The sequence below is a fragment of the Triticum urartu genome, chromosome 2A, assembly GCF_056163025.1.
Source record: "Triticum urartu cultivar PI428250 chromosome 2A, HENAU_Tu73, whole genome shotgun sequence".
In the NCBI taxonomy this organism is placed as follows: Eukaryota; Viridiplantae; Streptophyta; class Magnoliopsida; order Poales; family Poaceae; genus Triticum; species Triticum urartu.
Genome location: NC_141874.1, coordinates 732,608,496 through 732,632,074, shown reverse-complemented (window position 1 = coordinate 732,632,074; position 23,579 = coordinate 732,608,496). Strand labels below are relative to the sequence as shown.

The 23,579-nt window shown below is 43.9% G+C and overlaps 1 protein-coding gene across 1 annotated transcript; it reads right to left on the bottom strand.

Annotated features, from left to right (window-relative positions):
• Positions 1-320: 320 nt before the first annotated feature.
• On the bottom strand, positions 321-836 carry LOC147987334 (uncharacterized). Its single transcript, XM_087542350.1, has one exon. The coding sequence runs from the start codon at positions 834-836 to the stop codon at positions 321-323; it is 516 nt and encodes a 171-aa protein (XP_087398476.1).
• Between the last annotated feature and the right edge of the window lie 22,743 nt (positions 837-23,579).

Here is a 23,579-nt window from a genome sequence, read left to right as displayed (position 1 = left end):
CACCAGGGGGAGGGGACGGCTGCTGCTGGGCACGGGCCAGCGAGGCGGGGGTGGGGGCCGCGCGCGCCGTGCACGGGAGCGCCCGCTGCTGGGCACATGCCAGCAAGGTGGGGGTGGATGGCGCGTGCGCCGCGCGCACAAGAGCACGCTGCGGCGGCGGCCATTGCTCGTGCTACGGCCCCGCCCTCTTTCGGGGTTGTGTTAATAGGGCAAGGTGGGCTCCCAATTGGAATTATTATTTTCTCTATCTGATGGGAGCCCACTAAGTTAATTTAAGTGGGATAGGCTATTTTTTTTGAAACTTCGATCACTTCATTGAATCATATAACTGTTACATCGTCCACCAAGCCTTTTACAATAAAATCCGGCGGTTCCTCGACCCACAGTGAAGGTGACGGCCTTGCCAGCCTAGCTAGGTCGTGAGATACAGAATTTGCCTCTCTAGGGCAATGAGCAAATGTGATCGAAGTATATCCTATGACGAGGACCAAACAATCTGAATAAATCGCCGCTGCACCTGAAGCCGTGAAGCCTCCATTCTTCATGGTATTGATCACCTCGAGACAGTCCGAATCAACCACAAGCTTACATATCCCCAGTTGTTGCGCCAGTAGCAATCCATGTCGAAGTGCATAGGCTTCCGCCGTCCCTGCATCTGCAACATGCTCCAGTTGTTCATTGGACGCCGCAACGAATCCACCCTTGTGATCCCGTAGGACAGCACCAACAGCTCCCTGGAGGGAGTGTGCCCTGAATGATGCATCTACATTTAAGTTCACGAAGCCTTCAAGCGGCTTTGTCCAACCATTTTTCCTTGGTTCGACGCTTTTCTTCATGGCCTTAAGGTAATTAGCAGTTAGCGCCGCAATCGACAGCGCTGACCGAGCCGGGGCTTGCACCTCCTCGCCATGAACGTGTTGTCGTCGTTCCCACCATATATACCAAATTCCAACTAGGATGAGAGCTTGGGCAGGGGCATGCGATATCAGACTCACTCGTGGCGGAGCACATAAAATATAGTCCAATGCCGCCGTTCCCGCCCTATCAGTCGCGCAAGCTTCATCAATGAAATTGTCTAGCTTCAGGCATCTCCAAATTTCAGCTGCTCTCGGGCAAGTAAACAGTTAGTGCATGATGTCCTCACATCCACCAGCGCACATAGGGAAACTATCGTCCGTGCCAATGTGCCGGTTCACCAGAACCCCACGGCAAGGAATAAATCCATGTAGAACCCTCCAAGCATGGATCTTGATCTTTGCTGGGACTTGAGAACTCCACAGATTTGCCCAAACCAGGTGTCGTTGTGACGGTTGTCCCTCTGTTCTCTCCTATCAGCGAGCAAATTGATGATCCCATTCAACGTAATAAGCTAATCTTACCGAAAAGATATTGTTCCTTGTAAATCTCCAAGCCACAAAGTCTTCCATCATACCATTTGGCCCAGTGGGATTGACAAGATCCGATGGGCATCAACCGGCCAGAACACATTATTTATCAGCTCATGGTCCCATAGGCCGGTGACAGGATCAATCAGCTCTGAAACCTTAGTCAGCAAAGTCGCACCTCTTGGTGTAATGATCCGTCCATCAGCACTAGTCTGAATCCACGGGTCAGACCAGATATTCACTTGTGATCCATCTCCTATGCGCCATATTGCTCTCTCCTGAACATGTTAATCCCAGCACAAATACTCTGCCACGTATACGAACTCCCACTCTTTAATTTAGCGTCTAATAACTTTCCATCCGGATAATATTTGGCCCTCAAGATCTGCGCACAAAGAGAGTCCGGGTTTTCCAGCAACCTCCACACTTGTTTAGCAAGTAAGGCAAGGTTAAAGCTATGAAAATCCCTGAACTCCAGTCCTCCTCTATCCTTAGGTACACAGAGTTTCCACCATGCCGCCCAATGAATACGCTTGTGGTTGTCATCATCTCCCCACCAGTACTTTGCTATTGCGTCCGTCATTCCTTTGCAAATTTTTCTTCGGAATTTTGAACATAGACATCGCAAATACCGGCATAGCTTGAGCAACAGCCTTAATAAGCGTCTCTTTACCACCAGAGGAGAGCAATTTCTCCTTCCATCCAATGACCAATTGATTTATTCTATCAATCAGGTACTCAAAAGAATCACTCCTATCAACTCCTACCATTGCAAGTAGGCCATGGTATTTGTCACTAAGAGCTTCAGTGTCAATATTTAGTTGCTGGCATATGACAACCTTCTCCTGCACCGGAGTGTTTGCACTAAAAAAATTGCTAGACTTTGCATCACTAACCAAATGACCTGAGCTCGCACAATAGTCATCGAGTACCCTTCGAAGGCATGCCGCATTGGGACCATCCGCTTTCATTAAGATCAAAGAGTCATCAGCGAAAAGCAAATGTGAAATTTGTGGTGCCTCCCTACATACCTTGACCCCAATAAGCGAGCCATCATTCTCCTCCGCCTGGAGCATACTGGATAGCGCCTCCGCACATATCAAGAACAAGTAAGGTGACAACGGGTCGCCTTGTCGAAGCCCACGAGTAGGAGAGAAACCCTCCGTACAACAGGAGTTATATCTCACATTATATGACACCGAAGACACGCATTCCATAATCAAAGCGATCCACTGCTCCGCAAAACCAAGTCTCTGCATCACTCGCCTGAGAAAGCACCACTCAACTCGATCATATGCCTTGTGCATGTCGAGCTTAACTGCACATAGGCCGGACTTTCCTTTCTTCCTATTAATTGTGTTAACACACTCATATGCTATTAATATGTTATATGTGATCAATCTCCCGGGGACGAAAGCACTATGCGTCGGGCTTATGACCTCCGGGAGAATCACCTTGAGCCGACTGGCGAGCATCTTGGAAATGATTTTGTACACTATGTTACATAAGCTAATCGGCCTGAACTGCGTGATGCTTGTTGGATTTTCCACTTTCGGTATCAACACTATGGTCGTACTGTTCCACCCTGATGAAGCTATGTACCTAGGGTAGGGTCATGGACCTGTCCTAACTACCCTACCCAAGGACATCTCTAGAAGAAATCACCTTTCAATCGACTTGAAGGTGTTTCACTCGACAGACTCGAAGTCACTCGACCAAGAAGCGATCACTCGACCAAGATCCAACCACTCAACGGCCAGGAGACCTAAAGTCACTCCGCACACTAACGGTCGGTCATTAAATAGCTTTTATGGTCATCATAGCACTTTATTACTAGCGTTACCAGTAACGCCCTGCCTTAATGTACATTGAACCCTTCGTAACGTGGGCTGGCCGGGGTCCTAGCGCACTCTATATAAGCCACCCTCCTCCTCTGAGACAAGGGTTCGCACCTCTGTAACTCATACTCACATAATCCAGTCGACCGCCTCCGGGCTCCGAGACGTAGGGTTTTTACTTCTTCCGAGAAGGGCCTGAACTCGTAAACCTTGCGTCCTTACAACTTCTCCATAGCTAAGATCTTGCCTCTCCATACTTACCCCCTACATTACTGTCAGACTTAGAACCACGACAGTTGGCGCCCACCGTGGGGCGGGTGTTTTAGCGTTTTGTTGGAGGAGTTGCAATCTTTTCCGACCCGAATCATCATGGTTTTCGATGGAGTTTTGGTGGAGGGCCGCGAGATCCGTCTCGGCGCGCTCACGTTCATCGCCGACGACTCCGCCTGGCTTCAGGAGGCTCCGCTCGACGTGGACACACTCCCTGTCCATGGTGCAACGCACTTTAGCGCGTGCGTCCGTGGCGTTCTCCTGCGGCAACCGTCGACCCCCTACCGGTCGGCTCCTGTGTTGTCCTCCCTCCCCGTTCCCCGCCGGTGCAAGCGCTCCGGTCGGTCGAGACTTCAGCGGTGGGTGAGACACGCAGTGGCCCGTCAGTCGGCCATCCCTCAAGTCGCGGCGATCGAGCCCGACGAATCCCTCTACGGCCTGTTCGACCTGTCGACTGGCTCCGAAGAGACTGCATCCGAGTGCGACAGCAGCAATCCGGCGGCAGAGGTTCTGATGGTCGACGGACCGCCCAGTCCCCCCGGTTTTACCCGCACCAACGGAGGCGCGGGAGGAGGCGACCCGTCGCGTCCCCATGAGGAGTATCTTCCCGAGCCTGTCACGTCGCTGCAGAGAGAAGAACTTCGCCGCCGGAATGTGGATGCGCTGCACACTCCTATCGTTGGAGAAACCCCCGAGGCTCGCGCCTTGGAGGACGCGCTCCTGGCAAACTTGGCCGAGCGCACTCGACTGGAGAACCTCCAGCGAGCACTCGACGAGCGGGCACGACAACGGGTTCCCGAATCCAGTCGACGTCAGCTCTTCCCGCCCCCGCAGGTATATCGGACTCCGATTCAGAATTTAGCAGCTGCGGCCCGTATAGCGGAGTCGATTCATCCTTCCCAGTCGGAGGCTGGCAGAGGCTTGCTGCAGATCAGAGCGTTACTCCGAGCAGCAGGAGATCAGAATTCCGTTGTTTCTCAGTCGCGGAACAGAATTCACAGCAGATTAGTTGCTGCGGACACAGTCCAGTCGGCTCACAGCCCGAGATCGCCCCCGAGGCGTGAGGGACGTGGAGACCGGCGTGACCAATATGGGAACCATGAGCAGTATGATCACTGAGTCGATCGTGATGGTCGACGTCGAGTGCCCACGCCTCCCCCGAGGAGCGGGTCGTATGTGCCTCGCCAGCAGGATGACAGGCGCCCTCATAGTGGTGGGCGAAGGATTCCAGTCGACCCCAGAGGGCCAGGCTTTGACGCGAGATCCATCCTCGTCCAAGGTCTGGTCGACAGGAACAGGGCTCACCGAGAAGGCCACGACAGAGATGCGCCAGCCAGCAGCAGAGTACATGTTTCGGGGCCAGAGTGCTTTAGTAGAGCCATCAGGGCTGCTGTGATTCCTCCCAATTTCAGGTTGGCGACTGGAGTCAGTAAGTTCACTGGGGAGTCCAAGCCCAATACTTGGCTTGAGGACTACCGAGTGGCCGTCCAGATTGGCGGCGGCAATGATGAAGTGGCCATGAAGCACCTGCCTCTCATGTTGGAGGGCTCGGCCAGAGCGTGGCTAAACCAGTTAGCACCTAGCAACATTTACACTTGGGAAGATCTCCCCCGAGTGTTCGTCACCACATTTGAAGGCACATGCAAGCGACCGGCAGGACTGACGGAACTGCGGTCCTGTGTGCAAAAGCCGAATGAAACTTTGAGCGATTACATCCAGAGATGGATCACGCTACATCACTCGGTGGAGAATGTGCCTGACCACCAAGCAGTTTGTGCCTTCAAGGAAGGCGTCAAGTATAGAGAACTGAATTTGAAATTCGGTCGAACCGGAGATATGTCCCTGAATCGAATGATGGAGATTGCCACCAAGTACGCTAACGACGAAGATGAGGATCGACTCAGGAGTGGCAAGTGATAACCCACAAGTATAGGGGATCGCAACAGTTTTCGAGGGTAGAGTATTCAACCCAAATTTGTTGATTCGACACAAGGGGAGCCAAAGAATATTCTCAAGTATTAGCAGCTGAGTTGTCAATTCAACCACACCTGGAAACTTAGTATCTGCAGCAAAGTGTTTAGTAGCAAAGTAATATGATAGTGGTGATAACGGTAACAAAGTAAAGACAGCAAAAGTAATATTTTTGGTATTTTTGTAGTGATTGTAACAGTAGCTACGGAAAAGTAAATAAGCGTAAACCAGTATATGGAAAACTCGTAGGCACCGGATCAATGATGGATAATTATGCCGGATGTGGTTCATCATGTAACAGTCATAAACATAGGGTGACACAGAACTAGCTCCAGTTCATCAATATAATGTAGGCATGTATTCCGTAAATAGTCATACGTGCTTATGGAAAAGAACTTGCATGACATCTTTTGTCCTACCCTCCCGTGGCAGCGGGGTCCTATTAGAAACTAAGGGATATTAAGGCCTCCTTTTAATAGAGAACCGGAACAAAGCATTAACACATGGTGAATACATGAACTCCTCAAACTATCACTACTAGTAAAATGGTTTTTAACGATGGTATATGCGGTCGTTAAAAGTCGGATTGTGGTCGTTAAAGTTCATTAACGACCACAGTCTACTGGTCGTAGTAGGCTCCGTCATTAAAAGTATAACGACCACATAGCTTTTGTGGTCGTTATTCTCGTAACGACGGGATGATGTGTTGTCGTAAATCCCAAGTCAATAACGACCACAATTATAGTATTAACGGCCATTTTTTTCGTCGCTAATAATGTTCGAATGGTGATCGCTAATTTTTCATGGTGATCAAAGCATCATACCACGTTATATACCGTTTCCGATCAACCACCTTAGAATCGCAAACAATCACATTATGCGACATCCAACATTTGAATTGACAAAAGCCTCTTTTATTAATAGACAAGAGAGAAATTGACAAAATTCCACCATACAATTCTACAATTAGTATACCATTTAAGAAATTTGGGTGAAAATCACTCTTTACATGACCATGGTACTACCTCATTTCTAATTGGAAAATGTGATAATATTTCTAAATCTTCAATCGAGAGGCACCATCCTTGTTTGAATGGATATGATTCTTCAACAGCGATTACAATGCCTCCTCGTTCTTCTATATATTATAAGCTTGATCATCAGTCCTAAAAAATGTTGGGAAATTTCTGAAAGTCAGTCAATGTAAATAAGTTGGCACAAAGTATAATACCAGATAAAATCAGTGTACGAAAACAACTAACTTGAGCGTAATTAGAAGGCATCAATGGTTATAGGCATAGAGAGCATCAATATGAACTAATATGAATGATCGTAACAGAATTCAAATGCAAACATCCACAGCTCTTATTCAAATCAGACAATAGCACCTACTGTCGGGAGAAGCTGGAAACACAATATATAATGAAACAAGGAACCATTGTGGTGCCAAAAACGTTTTGTTTTGTTTTTTGTTTTGCTAAAGCTAATTAAAGTACACAAAGAGTATATGCTGGAAATACAGAACAATGAGCTAGTATTTTAGGATCAGAACTTGTAACCAAGTAGGTTAGCTTGTGTTAATCCTAGCTGCTACATATACGTATGTATATCCATTTGTAAACATTTAATAGTGAGAGGAAATAAACGAAAAGAACCAGGCTTGATACAAGCATGTGGCAATATGCCGTTTTGTGTGTGCACGTGTACTAGTACGTTTTCAGCCGTGAGGATCGATCAATGCAAAGATATATCAAGAGCTTTGTACGTGTGTGTTTCGTCAGGCTAGAATCAATTAACTTGATGCTAACTTTGTACTGCATTGCTTCAGACAGTCTGGGGCAGGAATCAAGCTGCGTGTTCTCTTATACCAACTCCTCTGCATATAAGTACATCCTATTGCCTACACCCGGCAATGTAAACTTAACCTTTCCATGGATCACCATACTATCTTATGTATCCTATAAACCAATTTGGGCATAGATGATACCTCGGGTATTGGCAGACGGTCTGTAGGAAACAAACACCATCTTCTCTGAAGATAAAGTTCAGATTGAACTTAATACATTTTTCGAGACCAAAAAAAACTGTGATTCTCAAATAGATTTTTCTAATGGTAGTATTCAAACCTGTAGAAACAAAAAGAACAAAATCAGCACCATCTTTGTTGGAACTGATTCAAGAGCAAATAGGCAAATGCGGAACCATCTTCTCTGAAGAAAACAACTTAAGCGATTTTTACCTTCCTAAAATACCTTAATTGGAGAAAGATCATAAAAGAAAAACATGTAAAGAAGAGCTTGTACTCACCGCTCTCCCTAATTCACATCTATCCATAAATCTGCAGCAAGGAACATCTTCAGGGTGGGGACTTCCTTCCTGCTGCGGCAACACATGCGCATCCTTCTCCCCGTGCACATCCTAGGGAAGACCACTCGTCCCCTCCACCCGCCGCCTCTCCATCCTCCTCACCTCAGCCCCTACACCATGCGGGAGGCCGGTCGAGGGTTAGCTATTACCTCTCCTGCTCTCCGATGGCCGTGGATGGGGGAGGACATGGATGTGTCGCATCTTGATGAGGCTGGATGGACGAGGCGCAACACGGAAGGTGGAGGTCATGCTCGCAGCGGTGGATCGGGTGGAAGAGGAAACAAGAGAGAGGCGGTAGGTCATGTGGGAGATGAAACGAGAGAAGGTCACGTTAGGAAGGAGAGATAATTAAAGGAGATTTTTAAGCCACGAGTAGTTTGGTGGCTGTTACGAGTATAGTATTTGGTAGCCTGATTTTATCGTGCGGGGTTTGCTTTAGTTCTTTTAACGACCAATAGTTTTTTTCCATCATCGTTAATAATTGTTTCTCTAGTAGTGTATGGTCATCACCAGGAGTGGTCCCGATTATTGTCACTTCGGGGTTGCCGGATCATAACACATAGTAGGTGACTATAGACTTGCAAGATAGGATCTAGAACTCACATATATTCATGAAAACATAATAGGTTCAGATCTGAAATCATGGCACTCGGGCCCTAGTGACAAGCATTAAGCATAGCAAAGTCATAGCAACATCAATCTCAGAACATAGTGGATACTAGGGATCAAACCCTAACAAAACTAACTCGATTACATGATAAATCTCATCCAACCCATCACCGTCCAGCAAGCCTACGATGCAATTACTCACGCACGGCGGTGAGCATCATGAAATTGGTGATGGAGGATGCTTGATGATGACGACGGCGACGAATTCCCCTCTCCGGAGCCCCGAACGGACTCCGGATCAGCCCTCCCGAGAGAGATTAGAGCTTGGCGGCGGCTCCGTATCATAAAATGTGATGAAACTTTTTCTCTGATTTTTTCTCCTGGAAAGCCAATATATGGAGTTGGAGTTGGCGCCGGAGGGCCACCAGGGGGCCCACGAGGTAGGGGGCGCGCCCAGGGGGGAGGGGCGCGCCCCCCACCCTCGTGGATAGGGTGTGAGCCCCCTGGTCTTCATCTTTGGCGAGGATTTTTTTATTATTTATTCTAAGATATTCCGTGGAGTTTCAGGTCATTCCGAGAACTTTTGTTTTCTGCACATAAAACAACACCATGGCAATTCTGTTGAAAACAGCGTCAGTCCGGGTTAGTTCCATTCAAATCATACAAGTTAGAGTCCAAAACAAGGGCAAAAGTGTTTGGAAAAGTAGATACGACGGAGACGTATCAACCCCCCCAAGCTTAAACCCTTGCTTGTCCTCAAGCAATTCAGTTGACAAACTGAAAGAGAAAAAGAAAAAACTTTTACAAACTCTGTTTGCTCTTGTTGTTGTAAACATGAAAAGCCAGCATTCAAGTTTCAGCAATTATTATGAACTAACCATACTCACAATAACACGTAGGTCCCACAATTACTCATATCAATAGCATAATTAGCTAGTGAGCCATAATAATAAAACTCAGATGACAACACTTTCTCAAAATAATCATAACATGATATAACAAAATGGTATCTCGCTAGCCCTTTCTGAGACCGCAAAACATAAAGGCAGAGCACCTTTAAAGATCAAGGACTGACTAAACATTGTAATTCATGGTAAAAGAGATCCAGTCAAGTCATACCCAATATAAACCAATCATAATGAATGCAAACGACAGTGTGCTCTCCAGCGGGTGCTTTTTAATAAGAAGGGTGATGACTCAACATAAAAGTAAATAGATAGGCCCTTCGCAGAGGGAAGCAGGGATTTGTAGAGGTGCCAGAGCTCGATTTTTGAAATAGAGATAAATAATATTTTGAGCGGCATACTTTCGCTGTCAACGTAACAACTATGAGACGGTTGTATCTTCCATACTACATGCATTATAGGCAGTTCCCAAATAGAATGGTAAAGGTTTATACTCCCCCTTCTCCACAAGCATCAATCCATGGCTTGCTCGAAACAACGAGTGCCTCCAACACTCAACGGGTCTCAGGGGGAGTTTTGTTTAATTATTTTGATTTTCTTTGATCTTTTTGGATCATGGGAGTGGCATCCCGGTTACCGGCCCTTTCTCGTGAATGAGGAGCGGAGTCCACTCCTCTTGAGAATAACCCACCTAGCATGGAAGATATAGGCAGACATAGTTGCACATGAGCTGCTCGAGCATACAAAACAGAATTTCATTGGAAGGTTTGGAGTTTGTCACATACAAATTTACTTGGAACGGCAGGTAGATACCGCATATAGGAAGGTATAGTGGACTCATATGGATCAACTTTGGGGTTTAAGGAGTTTGGATGCACAAGCAGTATTCCCGCTTAGTACAGGTGAAGGCTAGCAAAAGACTGGGAAGCGACCAACTGAGAGAGCGACAACAGTTGTAAACATGCATTAAAATTAATTCACACCGAATATAAGCATGAGTAGGATATAATCCACCATGAACATAAATATCATGAAGGCTATGTTGATTTGATTCAACTACATGCGTGAACATGTGCCAAGTCGAGTCACTCAATTCATTTAAAGGAGGATACCATCCTATCATACCACATCATAATCATCTCAATAGCATGTTGGCACGCAAGGTTAACCATTATAACTCATAGCTAATCAAGCATGGCACAAGCAACTACAATCTCTAAATGTCATTGCAAATATGTTTACTTCATAATAGCTGAATCAGGAACGATGAATCATCATATTTACAAAAACAAGAGAGGTCGAGTTCATACCAGCTTTTCTCATCCCAATGAGTCCATCATATATCATCATTATTGCCTTTCACTTGCACGACCGAACGGTGTGTATAATAATAAGAGTGCACGTGCATTGGACTAAGCTGGAATCTGCAAGCATTCAACTCAAGAGAGAAGATAAGTAATATGGGCTCTAAGTTAAATAAACAATCATGCATATAAGAGCCACTAAGCATTTTCAATATAGTCTTCTCGACCCCCAAAGAAAGGAAAAGAAAAATAAAAACTATTTACACGGGAAAGCTCCCAACAAGCAAAAGAATGACGGGAAATATTTTTGGGTTTTCTTTTTAATTCTACTACAAGCATGGAAAGTAGACTAACACTATTTTTTTTTGTTTTTCTTAAGGTTTATTAAACACACAAGAAGAAAGCAGGAAAAAGAAAAATAAACTAGCATGGATATTACAGTGAAAGAGTATGAGCACCGACATCTAGCAATGAGTGTGAACATGAATGTAATGTCGGTGGGAAATACGTACTCCCTCAAGCTTAGGCTTTTGGCCTAAGTTGGTCTATTGCCAGGGATAACCTGGCTGATATCCGTAGGTGAAGCTGGGGTCGTACTGCGATGCAGCGGCTACCGCCTGCTGAGCAGCAGCACGGCGTCGGGCTGCTTCCACTCCCCTCTCGTACTCATCTGCCTCCTCTCTGGTAATAATATATCTTCCTCTTGCCTGAAAATCAAAGAAGGTAGGAGCAGGAAGAGCAACACGGACCACACGCCGTCTGTCAAAGATTAGTCGATACTGGTAAGGTGGTCCAGTCCTCTCAATGAACTGGTGGGAAAACATAGGATCAAGATCTAAATAAGAAGTGGGCAACTCCACATCACCCTCACAAATGTCTACATCAAGAAAATTAGCTAAGCGGGTTGCATAAATTCCTCCAAAGAAATCTCCGTTACGTCTATTAAGATGCAACCTACGAGCTACAATGGCTCCCATATGATAAGCTTGGTAGCCTAACACAGCACTTCTGAGAATGCTAAGATTAGGGGCACACATGTGACATGCTTCATCCTTAGCAGTTATACATCTACCAATGAAGAGAGCAAAATAATGTATAGCAGGAAAGTGAATGCTCCCTATAGTGGCCTGTGCTATATCTCTAGATTCCCCCACAGTTATTCTAGCAAGAAAATCTCTATATTCAGATTTAGGGGGATCCCTGATACTACCCCAAGATGGAATTTTGCATGCACGAGTGAAATCCTTTAAGTCCATGGTATAAGACTTGTCATAAAGGCAAACATGACTGAAGGAGAATTACGCGAAGATGAATAATCAAACCTCCCCACAAATGAACTTGTGAGATAACGATACTGAGGGCATTTATCAGCTTCAAAGTCCTCAAGACCGGCATTACGCACATATGCGTAAAATTCTTCTTTAATTCCCACTTGATTCATAAAATTTTCCGAAGGCCATTCACAGGGCCTCACGAGAGCGTCTCTTGGTGGTTCCTCGTCACCATCACGCATTGCAAGTCTGGGACCTTGCTTCCTTGAAGAACCGCCTTGGAACATCCTCCTAAGCATATTGTTTTCTCTGAAAATAATTCTGAAATTTTTAGTAACTTCAAACAAAAGTGAACCAACTTCAATAAGATTAATAGCAACTACTCATACAAGTGCCTAGAGCATATATCAAGCATTAGAACTACTTGGAACCATATATATTTGACATGCAAGCTCAAGAACATGGTCACCTATGCAGCACAAATTTGCAATGAATAAAGCACTAGAACAAAAACTAATTGGACCAATGGAGGAGTCACATACCAAGGAACAATCTCCCCAAGCAGTTTTGCGAGAGGTGCTTTGAGCAAGGAGATCGAAAATCGCAGCAAAAGTTGCTGGAACACGAGCTTGAGTTGGTTTTTCGGGTTTGTGCGAGACAGAGGAAGAAGATGATTGCAGGAATAAGTGGAGGAGGGCCACCGTGGGCCCACGAGGCAGGAGGGGCGCCCAGGGGGTAGGGCGCGCCCTCCACCCTCGTGACCAGGTGGCAGCTCCCCCCGCGGTAATTTTTGCACTAAAAATCCTTAAATATTCCCGAAAAAATCATATTAAATTGGCATGGCATTCTGAGGACTTTTATTTTTGGGATATTTTTATATTGCACGGATAAGTCAGGAAACAGACAGAAAAATACTATTTTACTTTATTTCTACTAAAGAACAGAAAATATAAAGAGGGTACAGAAGGTTGTGCTTCTAGTTTCATCCATCTCATGCTCATCAAAAAGAATCCACTAACAAGGTTGATCAAGTCTTGTTAACAAACTCATTCCGATAATCATGGAACTAGAGAAATTTCGAATAACACTATGTTACCTCAACGGGGATATGGACATCCCCAACAATAAGTATATCATATTTCTTTTTGACAGTAGGAAGAGGAAATTCAAAACCTCCAAATATAATCGATGGAATTTTTCCAATAGAGTTGATACTATAAACTTGAGGTTGTTTCCTCGGAAAGTGCACCGTATGCTCATTACCATTAACATGAAAAGTGACATTGCCTTTGTTGCAATCAATAACAGCCCCTGCAGTATTAAGGAAAGGTCTTCCAAGAATAATAGACATACTATCATCCTCGGGAATATCAAGAATAACAAAGTCCGTTAAAATAGTAACGTTTGCAACCACAACAGGCACATCCTCATAAATACCGACATGTATAGCAGTTGATTTATCAGCCATTTGCAAAGATATTTCAGTAGGTGTCAACTTATTCAAGTCAAGTCTACGATATAAAGAGAGAGGCATAACACTAACACCGGCTCCAAGATCACATAAAGCAGTTTTAACATAATTTCTTTTAATGGAGCATGGTATAGTAGGTACTCCTGGATCTCCAAGTTTCTTTGGTATTCCACCCTTAAAAGTGTAATTAGCAAGCATGGTGGAAATTTCAGCCTCCGGTATCTTTCTTTTATTAGTAATGATATCCTTCATATACTTAGCATAAGGATTTGTTTTGAGCACATCAGTCAATCGCATACGCAAAAAGATAGGTCTAATCATTTCAGCAAAGCACTCAAAATCCTCATCATCCTTTTTCTTGGATGGTTTCGGAGGAAAAGGCATGGGTTTCTGAACCATGGTTCTCTTTCTTTACCATGTTTCTTAGCAACGAGGTCTCCTTTATCATAACGTTGATTCTTTGATTGTGGGTTATCAAGATCAACAGCAGGTTCAACTTCTACATCATTATCATTACTAGGTTGAGCATCATCATGAACATCATCATTAACATTTTCACTAGGTTCATGTTCATTACCAGATTGTGTTTCAGCATCAGACATAGAGATATCATTTGGATTATCAGGTGGTTCAGCAATAGGTTCACTAGAAGTTTGCACAGTTCTATCATTTTTCTTTTTCTTCCTTTTAGAAGAACTAGGTGCATCAATATTATTTCTTTGAGAATCTTGCTCGATTCTCTTAGGGTGGCCTTCAGGATACAAAGGTTCCTGAATCATTCTACCAGTTCTAGTAGCCACTCTAACAGCATAATCATTTTTCTTACTATTCATTTCATCAAGCATTTCTTTCTGAGCTTTAAGTACTTGTTCTACTTGAGTGGTAACCATAGAAGCATGTTTGCTAACAAGTTTAAGTTCACCTCTAATATTATCCATATAATCACTCAAGCGTTTAATCATAAAGGTATTCTGCTTTAATTGTCTACCAAAATAAGCATTAAAGTCATCTTGCTTAAACATAAAGTCATCAAACTCATCCAAGCACTGTCTAGCAATTTTAGTAGGAGGGACTTCAACTTTATCATATCTATAGAGAGAACTTACCTTTACTACCTGTGTCGGGATATCGGGAGGTTCTTCAGTAAATAAGTAATTGAGATCATATACTTCTTCAATAGGCGGTAAATTAAGACCATGTATTTCTTCAATAGGAGGTAAATTCTTAACATCTTCAGCTTTAATACCTTTTTCTTTCATAGATTTCTTTGCCTCTTGCATATCTTCGGGACTGAGAAATAGAACACCTCTCTTCTTCGGAGTTGGTTTAGGAATAGGCTCAGTAATTGGCTCAGGAGCTGGCTCAGGAGTTGGCTTGGGAGGTGGCTCAGGAGGTGCCCAATTATTTTCATTTGCCAACATATTATTCAATAAAATTTCAGCGTCATCCGGTGTTCTTTCCCTGAAAAGAGAACCAGCACAACTATCCAGGTAATCTCTGGAAGCATCAGTTAGTCCATTATAAAAGATATCAAATATTTCAGGTTTCTGAAGAGGATGATCAGGCAAAGCATTAAGTAACTTGAGAAGCCTCCCCCAAGCTTGTGGGAGACTCTCTTCTTCAATTTGCACAAAATTGTATATTTCCCTCAAAGAAGCTTGTTTCTTATGAGCAGGGAAATATTTAGCAGAGAGGTAATAAATCATATCCTGGGGACTTTGCACACAGGCAGGATCAAGAGAATTAAACCATTTCTTAGCATCACCCTTTAATGAGAACGGAAATATTTTGAGTATATAAAAGTGGCGCGATCTCAGATTATTAGTAAACAGGGCAGCTATTTCATCTAACTTACGAAGATGTGCCACAACAGTTTCAGATTCATAGCCATAAAAAGGATCAGATTCAACCAAAGTAATTATATCTGGATCAACAGTAATATCATAATAATCCTGATCAGGAACACAGATAGGTGAAGTAGCAAAAGCAGGGTCGGGTCTCATCCTACCTCTAAAAGATTCCTTACTCCACTTAATTAGTAACCTCTTACGTTTAGGTTTATCCGGACAAGCAAGAATAGCTTCATAAGATTCATTATTAAAAAGATAACCCTCGGGAATAACAGGCATAGGTTCATCATCACTAACATCGTCGTGTTCAGGTTCACTAATTTCTCTTTCTCTAGACTTAGAAATTTTCTCATCTAGAAATTCACCAAGTGGCACAGTAGTATCAAGCATAGAAGTAGTTTCATCATAAGTATCATGCATAGCAGAAGTGGCATCATCAATAACATGCGTGTTGGAAATATGCCCTAGAGGCAATAATAAATTATTTATTATTATATTTCCTTGTTCATGATAATCGTTTATTATCCATGCTATAATTGTATTGATAGGAAACTCAGATACATGTGTGGATACATAGACAACACCATGTCCCTAGTAAGCCTCAAGTTGAGTAGCTCGTTGATCAATAGATGGTTACGGTTTCCTAACCATGGACATTGGATGTCGTTGATAACGGGATCACATCATTAGGAGAATGATGTGATGGACAAGACCCAATCCTAAGCCTAGCACAAAGATCGTGTAGTTCGTATGCTAAAGCTTTTCTAATGTCAAGTATCATTTCCTTAGACCATGAGATTGTGCAACTCCCGGATACCGTAGGAATGCTTTGGGTGTATCAAACGTCACAACGTAACTAGGTGACTATAAAGGTGCACTACAGGTATCTCCGAAAGTTTCTGTTGGGTTGGCACGAATCGAGACTGGGATTTGTCACTCCGTGTAAGTGGAGAGGTATCTCTGGGCCCACTCGGTAGGACATCATCATATGCGCAATGTGACCAAGGAGTTGATCACGGGATGATGTGTTACAGAACGAGTAAAGAGACTTGCCGGTAACGAGATTGAACAAGGTATAGGGATACCGACGATCGAATCTCGGGCAAGTACAATACCGCTAGACAAAGGGAATTGTATACGGGATTGATTAAGTCCTTGACATCGTGGTTCATCCGATGAGATCATCGTGGAACTTGTGGGAGCCAACATGGGTATCCAGATCCCGCTGTTGGTTATTGACCGGAGAACGTCTCGGTCATGTCTGCATGTCTCCCGAACCCGTAGGGTCTACACACTTAAGGTTCGATGATGCTAGGGTTATAAAGGAAGCTTGTATGTGGTTACCGAATGTTGTTCGGAGTCCCGGATGAGATCCCGGACGTCACGAGGAGTTCCGGAATGGTCCGGAGGTAAAGATTTATATATAGGAAGTCCTATTTCGGCCATCGGGACAAGTTTCGGGGTCATCGGTATTGTACCGGGACCACCGGAAGGGTCCCGGGGGCCCACCGGGTGGGGCCACCTATCCCGGAGGGTCCCATGGGCTGAAGTGTGAAGGGATCCAGCCCAAAGTGGGCTGGGGCGCCACTTCCCTTATGGCCCAGCCCAAAGAGGGAAGGCACCTCCTAGGTGCCTTGGGGGGGAGGGAAACCTCCCTGGCCGCCGCCCCCCTAGGAGATTGGATCTCCTAGGGCTGGCGCACCCCCCTTGGGCTCCCTATATATAGTGAGGGTAGGAGGGCCTCTTGAGACACCCCTTATGCCTTTGGTGCAGCCCCTCCCTCTCTCCCAAGTTCTTCTCCTCTCCCGTGGTGCTTGGCGAAGCCCTGCAGGATTGCCACGCTCCTCCACCACCACCACGCCGTTGTGCTGCTACTGCATGGAGTCTTCCTCAACCTCTCCCTCTCTCCTTGCTGGATCAAGGCGTGGGAGACGTCACCGGGCTGTACGTGTGTTGAACGCGGAGGTGCCGTCCGTTCGGCACTAGGATCATCGGTGATCTGAATCACGACGAGTACGACTCCATTAACCCCGTTCACTTGAACGCTTCCGCTTAGCGATCTACAAGGGTATGTAGATGCACTCTCCTTCCCCTCATTGCTGGTCTCTCCATAGATAGATCTTGGTGACACGTAGGAAAATTTTGAATTTCTGCTACGTTCCCCAACAGTGGCATCATGAGCTAGGTCTATGCGTAGTTTCTATGCACGAGTAGAACACAAAGTAGTTGTGGGCGTTGATTTTGTTCAATATGCTTGCCGTTACTAGTCTTATCTTGATTCGGCGGCATCGTGGGATGAAGCGGCCCGGACCGACCTTACACGTACTCTTACGTGAGACAGGTTCCACCGACTGACATGCACTAGTTGCATAAGGTGGCCAGCGGGTGTCTGTCTCTCCTACTTTAGTCAGATCGGATTCGATGAAAAGGGTCCTTATGAAGGGTAAATAGCAATTGGCATATCACGTTGTGGTTTTGCGTAGGTAAGAAACGTTCTTGCTAGAAACCCATAGTAGCCACGTAAAACATGCAAACAAAAATTAGAGGACGTCTAACTTGTTTTTGCAGGGTATGCTATGTGATGTGATATGGCCAAAAGGATGTGATGAATGATATATGTGATGTATGAGATTGATCATGTTCTTGTAATAGGAATCACGACTTGCATGTCGATGAGTATGACAACCGGCAGGAGCCATAGGAGTTGTCTTTATTTATTTATGACCTGTGTGTCAACATAAACGTCATGTAATTACTTTACTTTATTGCTAACCGTTAGCTGTAGTAGTAGAAGTAATAGATGACGTGACAACTTCAAGAAGACACGATGATGGAGATCATGATGATAGAGATCATGGTGTCATGCCGGTGACAAGATGATCATGGAGCCCCAAGATGGAGATCAAAGGAGCTATATGATATTGGCCATATCATGTCACTATTATTTGATTGCATATGATGTTTATCATATTTATACATCTTATTTGCTTAGAACGACGGTAGTAAATAAGATGATCCCTTACAACAATTTCAAGAAGTGTTCTCCCCTAACTGTGCACCGTTGCTACAGTTCGTCGTTTCTAAGCACCACGTGTTAATCGGGTGTGATGGATCCTTATGTTCACATACAACGGGTGTAAGACAGTTTTACACATGCAAAACACTTAGGGTTAACTTGACGAGCCTAGCATGTACAGACATGGCCTCGGAACACAGAAGACCGAAATGTCGAGCATGAGTCGTATAGAAGATACGATCAACATGAAGATGTTCACCGACGTTGACTAGTCCGTCTCACGCACAGATCGGACACGGCCTAGTTTACTCGGATCATGTAATCACTTAGATGACTAGAGGGATGTCTATCTAAGTGGGAGTTCATAAGATGAACTTAATTATCTTGAACATAGTCAAAAGGATTTTGCAAATTATGTCGTAGCTCGCGCTTTAGTTCTACTGTTTAGTTATGTTCCTAGAGAAAAATTAGTTGAAAGTTGATAGTAGCAATTATGCGGACTAGGTCCGTAAACTGAGGATTGTCCTCATTGCTTCATAGAAGGCTTATGTCCTTAATGCACCGCTCAGTGTGCTGAACCTCGAACGTTGTCTGTGGAGTTGCGAACATCTGACATACACATTTTGATAACTACATGATAGTTTAGTTAAACGGTTTAGAGTTGAGGCACCAAAGACGTTTTGAAACGTCGCGAAACATATGAGATGTTTTGAGGGCTGAAATTGGGATTTCAAGCTCGTGCCCACGTCAAGAGGTATAAGACCTCCGACGATTTTCTTAGCCTGCAAACTAAGGGAGAAAAGCTCAATTGTTGAGCGTGTGCTCAGATTGTCTGAGTACAACAATCATTTGAATCGAGTGGGAGTTAATCTTCCAGATAAGATAGTGATGTTTCTCCGAAGTCATTACCACCAAGCTGCTAGAGCTTCGTGATGAACTATAATATATCAGGGACATATATGATGATCCTTGAGATATTCGCGATGTTTGACACCACAAAAGTAGAAATCAAGAAGGAGCATCAATCGTTGATGGTTGGTGAAACCACTAGTTTCAAGAAGGGCAAGGGAACAAAGGGATACTTCATGAAACGGCAAATCAGCTGCTGCTCTAGTGAAGAAACCCAAGGTTGAACCCAAACCCGAGACTAAGTGCTTCTATAATAAGGGGAACAGCCACCGGAGCAGAATTACCCTAGATACTTGGTAGATGAGAAGGCTGGCAAGGTCGATAGAAGTATATTGGATATACATTGTGTTGATGTGTACTTTACTAGTACTCCTAGTAGCACCAGGGTATTAGATACCGGTTCGGTTGCTAAGTGTTAGTAACTCAAAATAATAGCTACGGAATAAACGGAGACTAGCTAAAGGTGAGCTGACGATATGTGTTGGAAGTGTCTCCAATGTTGATATGATCAAGCATCGCACGCTCCCTCTACCATCGAGATTGGTGTTAAACCTAAATAATTGTTATTTGGTGTTTGCGTTGAGCATAGACATGATTGGATTACGTCTGTCGCAACACAGTTATTCATTTAAAGAGAATAATGGTTACTCTGTTTATTTGAATAATACCTTCAATGGTCTTACACCTAAAATGAATGGTTTATTGAATCTCGATCGTAGTGATACACATGTTCATGCCAAAAGATAGTAATGATAGTACCACCTACTTGTGGCACTGCCACGTAAGTCATATCGGTATAAAACACATGAAGAAGCTCCATGTTGATGGATCTTTGGGCTCACTCATTTTTGAAAAGTTTGAGACATGCAAACCATGTCTATTGGTGTATATGCATGAAGAAACTCCATGCAAATGGACCGTTTGAACTCACTTGATCTTGAATCACTTGAGACATGCAAAACATACCACATGGGCAAGATGACTGAAAGCCTCGGTTTCAGTAAAATGGAACTAGAAAGCAACTTGTTGGAAGTAATACATTTTGATGTGTGCAGTCCAATGAGTGCTGAGGCATGTAGTGGATATCATTATGTTCTTACTTCACAGATGATTTGAGTAGATGTTGAGTATATTTGCTTGATGAATCACGAGTCTGAATTATTGAAAGGTTCAAGTAAGTTCAGGGTGAAGTTGAAAGATCATCGTGACAAGAGGATAAAAGATCTATGATATGATCATAGAGATGAATATCTGAATTGCGAGTTTGGCACAGAATTAAGACATTGTGGAAATTGTTTCACAACTAATACAGCCTGGAACACCATAGTGTGATGGTGTGTCTGAACATCATAACTGCACCCTATTGGATATGATGCATACCATGATGTTTCTTATCGAATTACCACGATAGTTTATGGGTTAGGCATTAGAGACAACCACATTCACTTTAAATAGGGCACCACGTAATTCCGATGATATGACACCGTATGAACTATGGTTTAGAGAAACCTAAGCTGTCATTTCTTAAAAGTTTGGGGCTGCGACGCTTATGTGAAAAAGTTTCAGGCTGATAAGCTCGAACCCAAAGCGGATAAATGCATCTTCATAGGACACCCAAAACAGTTGGGTATACCTCCTGTCTCGGATCCGAAAGCAATAAGGGATTGTTTCTAGAATCGGGTCCTTTCACGAGGAAAAGTTTCTCTCGAAGGAATTGAGTGGGAGGATGGTGGAGACTTGATGAGGTTATTGAACCGTCACTTCAACTAGTGTATAGCAGGGCACAAAGAGTTGTTCCTGTGGCACCTACACCAATTGAAGTGGAAGCTTATGATATTGATCAGGAGACTTCGGATCAAGTCACTCCCAAACCTCGTGGGATGACAAGGATGCGTACTACTTCAGAGTGGTACGTAATCCTGTCTTGGAAGTCATGTTGCTAGACAACAATGAACCTACGAGCTATGGAGAAGCGATGGTGGGCCCGGATTCCGATAAATGGCTCGAGGCCATAAAATCCGAGATAGGATCCATGTATGAAAACAAAGTGTAGACTTTGGCAGAACGACTCGATGGTCGTAAGGCTGTTGAGTACAGATGGATTTTAAAAGGAAGACGGACAATGATGGTAAATATCACCATTAAGAAAGCTCGATTTGTCGTTAAGATGTTTTCCGACAAGTTCAAGGATTTGACTACGATGAGACTTTCTCACTTGTAGCGATGCTAAGAGTCTGTTGGAATTATATTAGCGATTACTGCATTATTTATGAAATCTTGCAGATAGGATGTCAAAACATTGTTTCCTCGACGATTTTCTTGAGGAAAGGTTTTATGTGATACAGCCGGAAGGTTTTTTCAATCCTGAAAGATGCTGATAAGTATGCAAAGCTCCAGCAATCCTTCTAAGGACTGGAGTAAGCATCTCGGAGTTGGAATATATGCTTTGATGAGATGATCAAAGATTTTGGGTTGGGTTTATACAAAGTTTATGAGAAACTTGTATTTCCAAAGAAGTGAGTGGGAGCACTATAGAATTTCTGATGAGTATATGTTGTTGACATATTATGGATCAGAAATGACGTAGAATTTTTGGAAAGCATATAGGGATATTTGGAAAGTGTTTTTCAATGAAAACTTGGATTAAGCTATTTGAACATTGAGCATCAAGATCTATAAGGATAGATCAAAACGCTTAATGGTACTTTCAAATGAGCACATACCTTGACATGATCTTGAAGGTGTTCAAGATGGGTCAGTCAAAGAAGGAGTTCTTGCCTGAGTTATAAGGTATGAAGTTAAGACTTAAAGCTCGACCACGGCAGAATAGAGAGAAAAGACGAAGGTCGTCCCCTATGCTTAAGACGTGGGCTCTACAGTATGCTATGCTGTGTACCGCACCTGAAGTGTGCCTTGCCATGAGTCAGTCAAGGGGTACAAATGTGATCCATGAATGGATCACAGGACAGCGGTCAAAGTTATCCTTAGTAACTAGTGGACTAAGGAATTTTTCTCGATTATGGAGGTGGTAAAAGAGTTCGTCGTAAAGGGTTACGTCGATGCAAGCTTAACACCTATCCGGATAGCTCCGATAGAGATACCAGATACGTATAATGGAGCAACAATTTAGAATAACTCCAAGTAGAACAGTTATTTGGAATAGCTCCAAATAGAACGTGGTAGCTACATCTAGGAGATGACATAGAGATTTGTAAAGCACACACGGATCTGAAAGGTTCAGACCCATTGACTAAAACCTCTCTCACAAGCAACATGATCAAACCCAGAACTCATTGAGTGTTAATCACATAGTGATGTGAACTAGATTATTGACTCTAGTAAACTCTTGGATGTTGGTTACATGGCGATGTAACCTGTGAGTGTTAATCGCATGGCGATGTGAACTAGATTATTGACTCTAGTGCAAGTGGGAGACTGTTGGAAATATGCCCTAGAGGCAATAATAAATTAGTTATTATTATATTTCCTTGTTCATGATAATCGTTTATTATCCATGCTATAATTGTATTGATAGGAAACTCAGATACATGTGTGGATACATAGACAACACCATGTCCCTAGTAAGCCTCTAGTTGACTAGCTCGTTGATCAATAGATGGTTACGGTTTCCTAACCATGGACATTGGATGTCGTTGATAACGGGATCACATCATTAGGAGAATGATGTGATGGACAAGACCCAATCCTAAGCCTAGCACAAAGATCGTGTAGTTCGTATGCTAAAGCTTTTCTAATGTCAAGTATCATTTCCTTAGACCATGAGATTGTGCAACTCCCGGATACCGTAGGAATGCTTTGGGTGTATCAAACGTCACAACGTAACTAGGTGACTATAAAGGTGCACTACAGGTATCTCCGAAAGTTTCTGTTGGGTTGGCACGAATCGAGACTGGGATTTGTCACTCCGTGTAAGTGGAGAGGTATCTCTGGGCCCACTCGGTAGGACATCATCATATGCGCAATGTGACCAAGGAGTTGATCACGGGATGATGTGTTACAGAACGAGTAAAGAGACTTGCCGGTAACGAGATTGAACAAGGTATAGGGATACCGACGATCGAATCTCGGGCAAGTACAATACCGCTAGACAAAGGGAATTGTATACGGGATTGATTAAGTCCTTGACATCGTGGTTCATCCGATGAGATCATCATGGAACATGTGGGAGCCAACATGGGTATCCAGATCCCGCTGTTGGTTATTGACCGGAGAACGTCTCGGTCATGTCTGCATGTCTCCCGAACCCGTAGGGTCTACACACTTAAGGTTCGATGACGCTAGGGTTATAAAGGAAGCTTGTATGTGGTTACCGAATGTTGTTCGGAGTCCCGGATGAGATCCAGGACATCACGAGGAGTTCCGGAATGGTCCGGAGGTAAGGATTTATATATA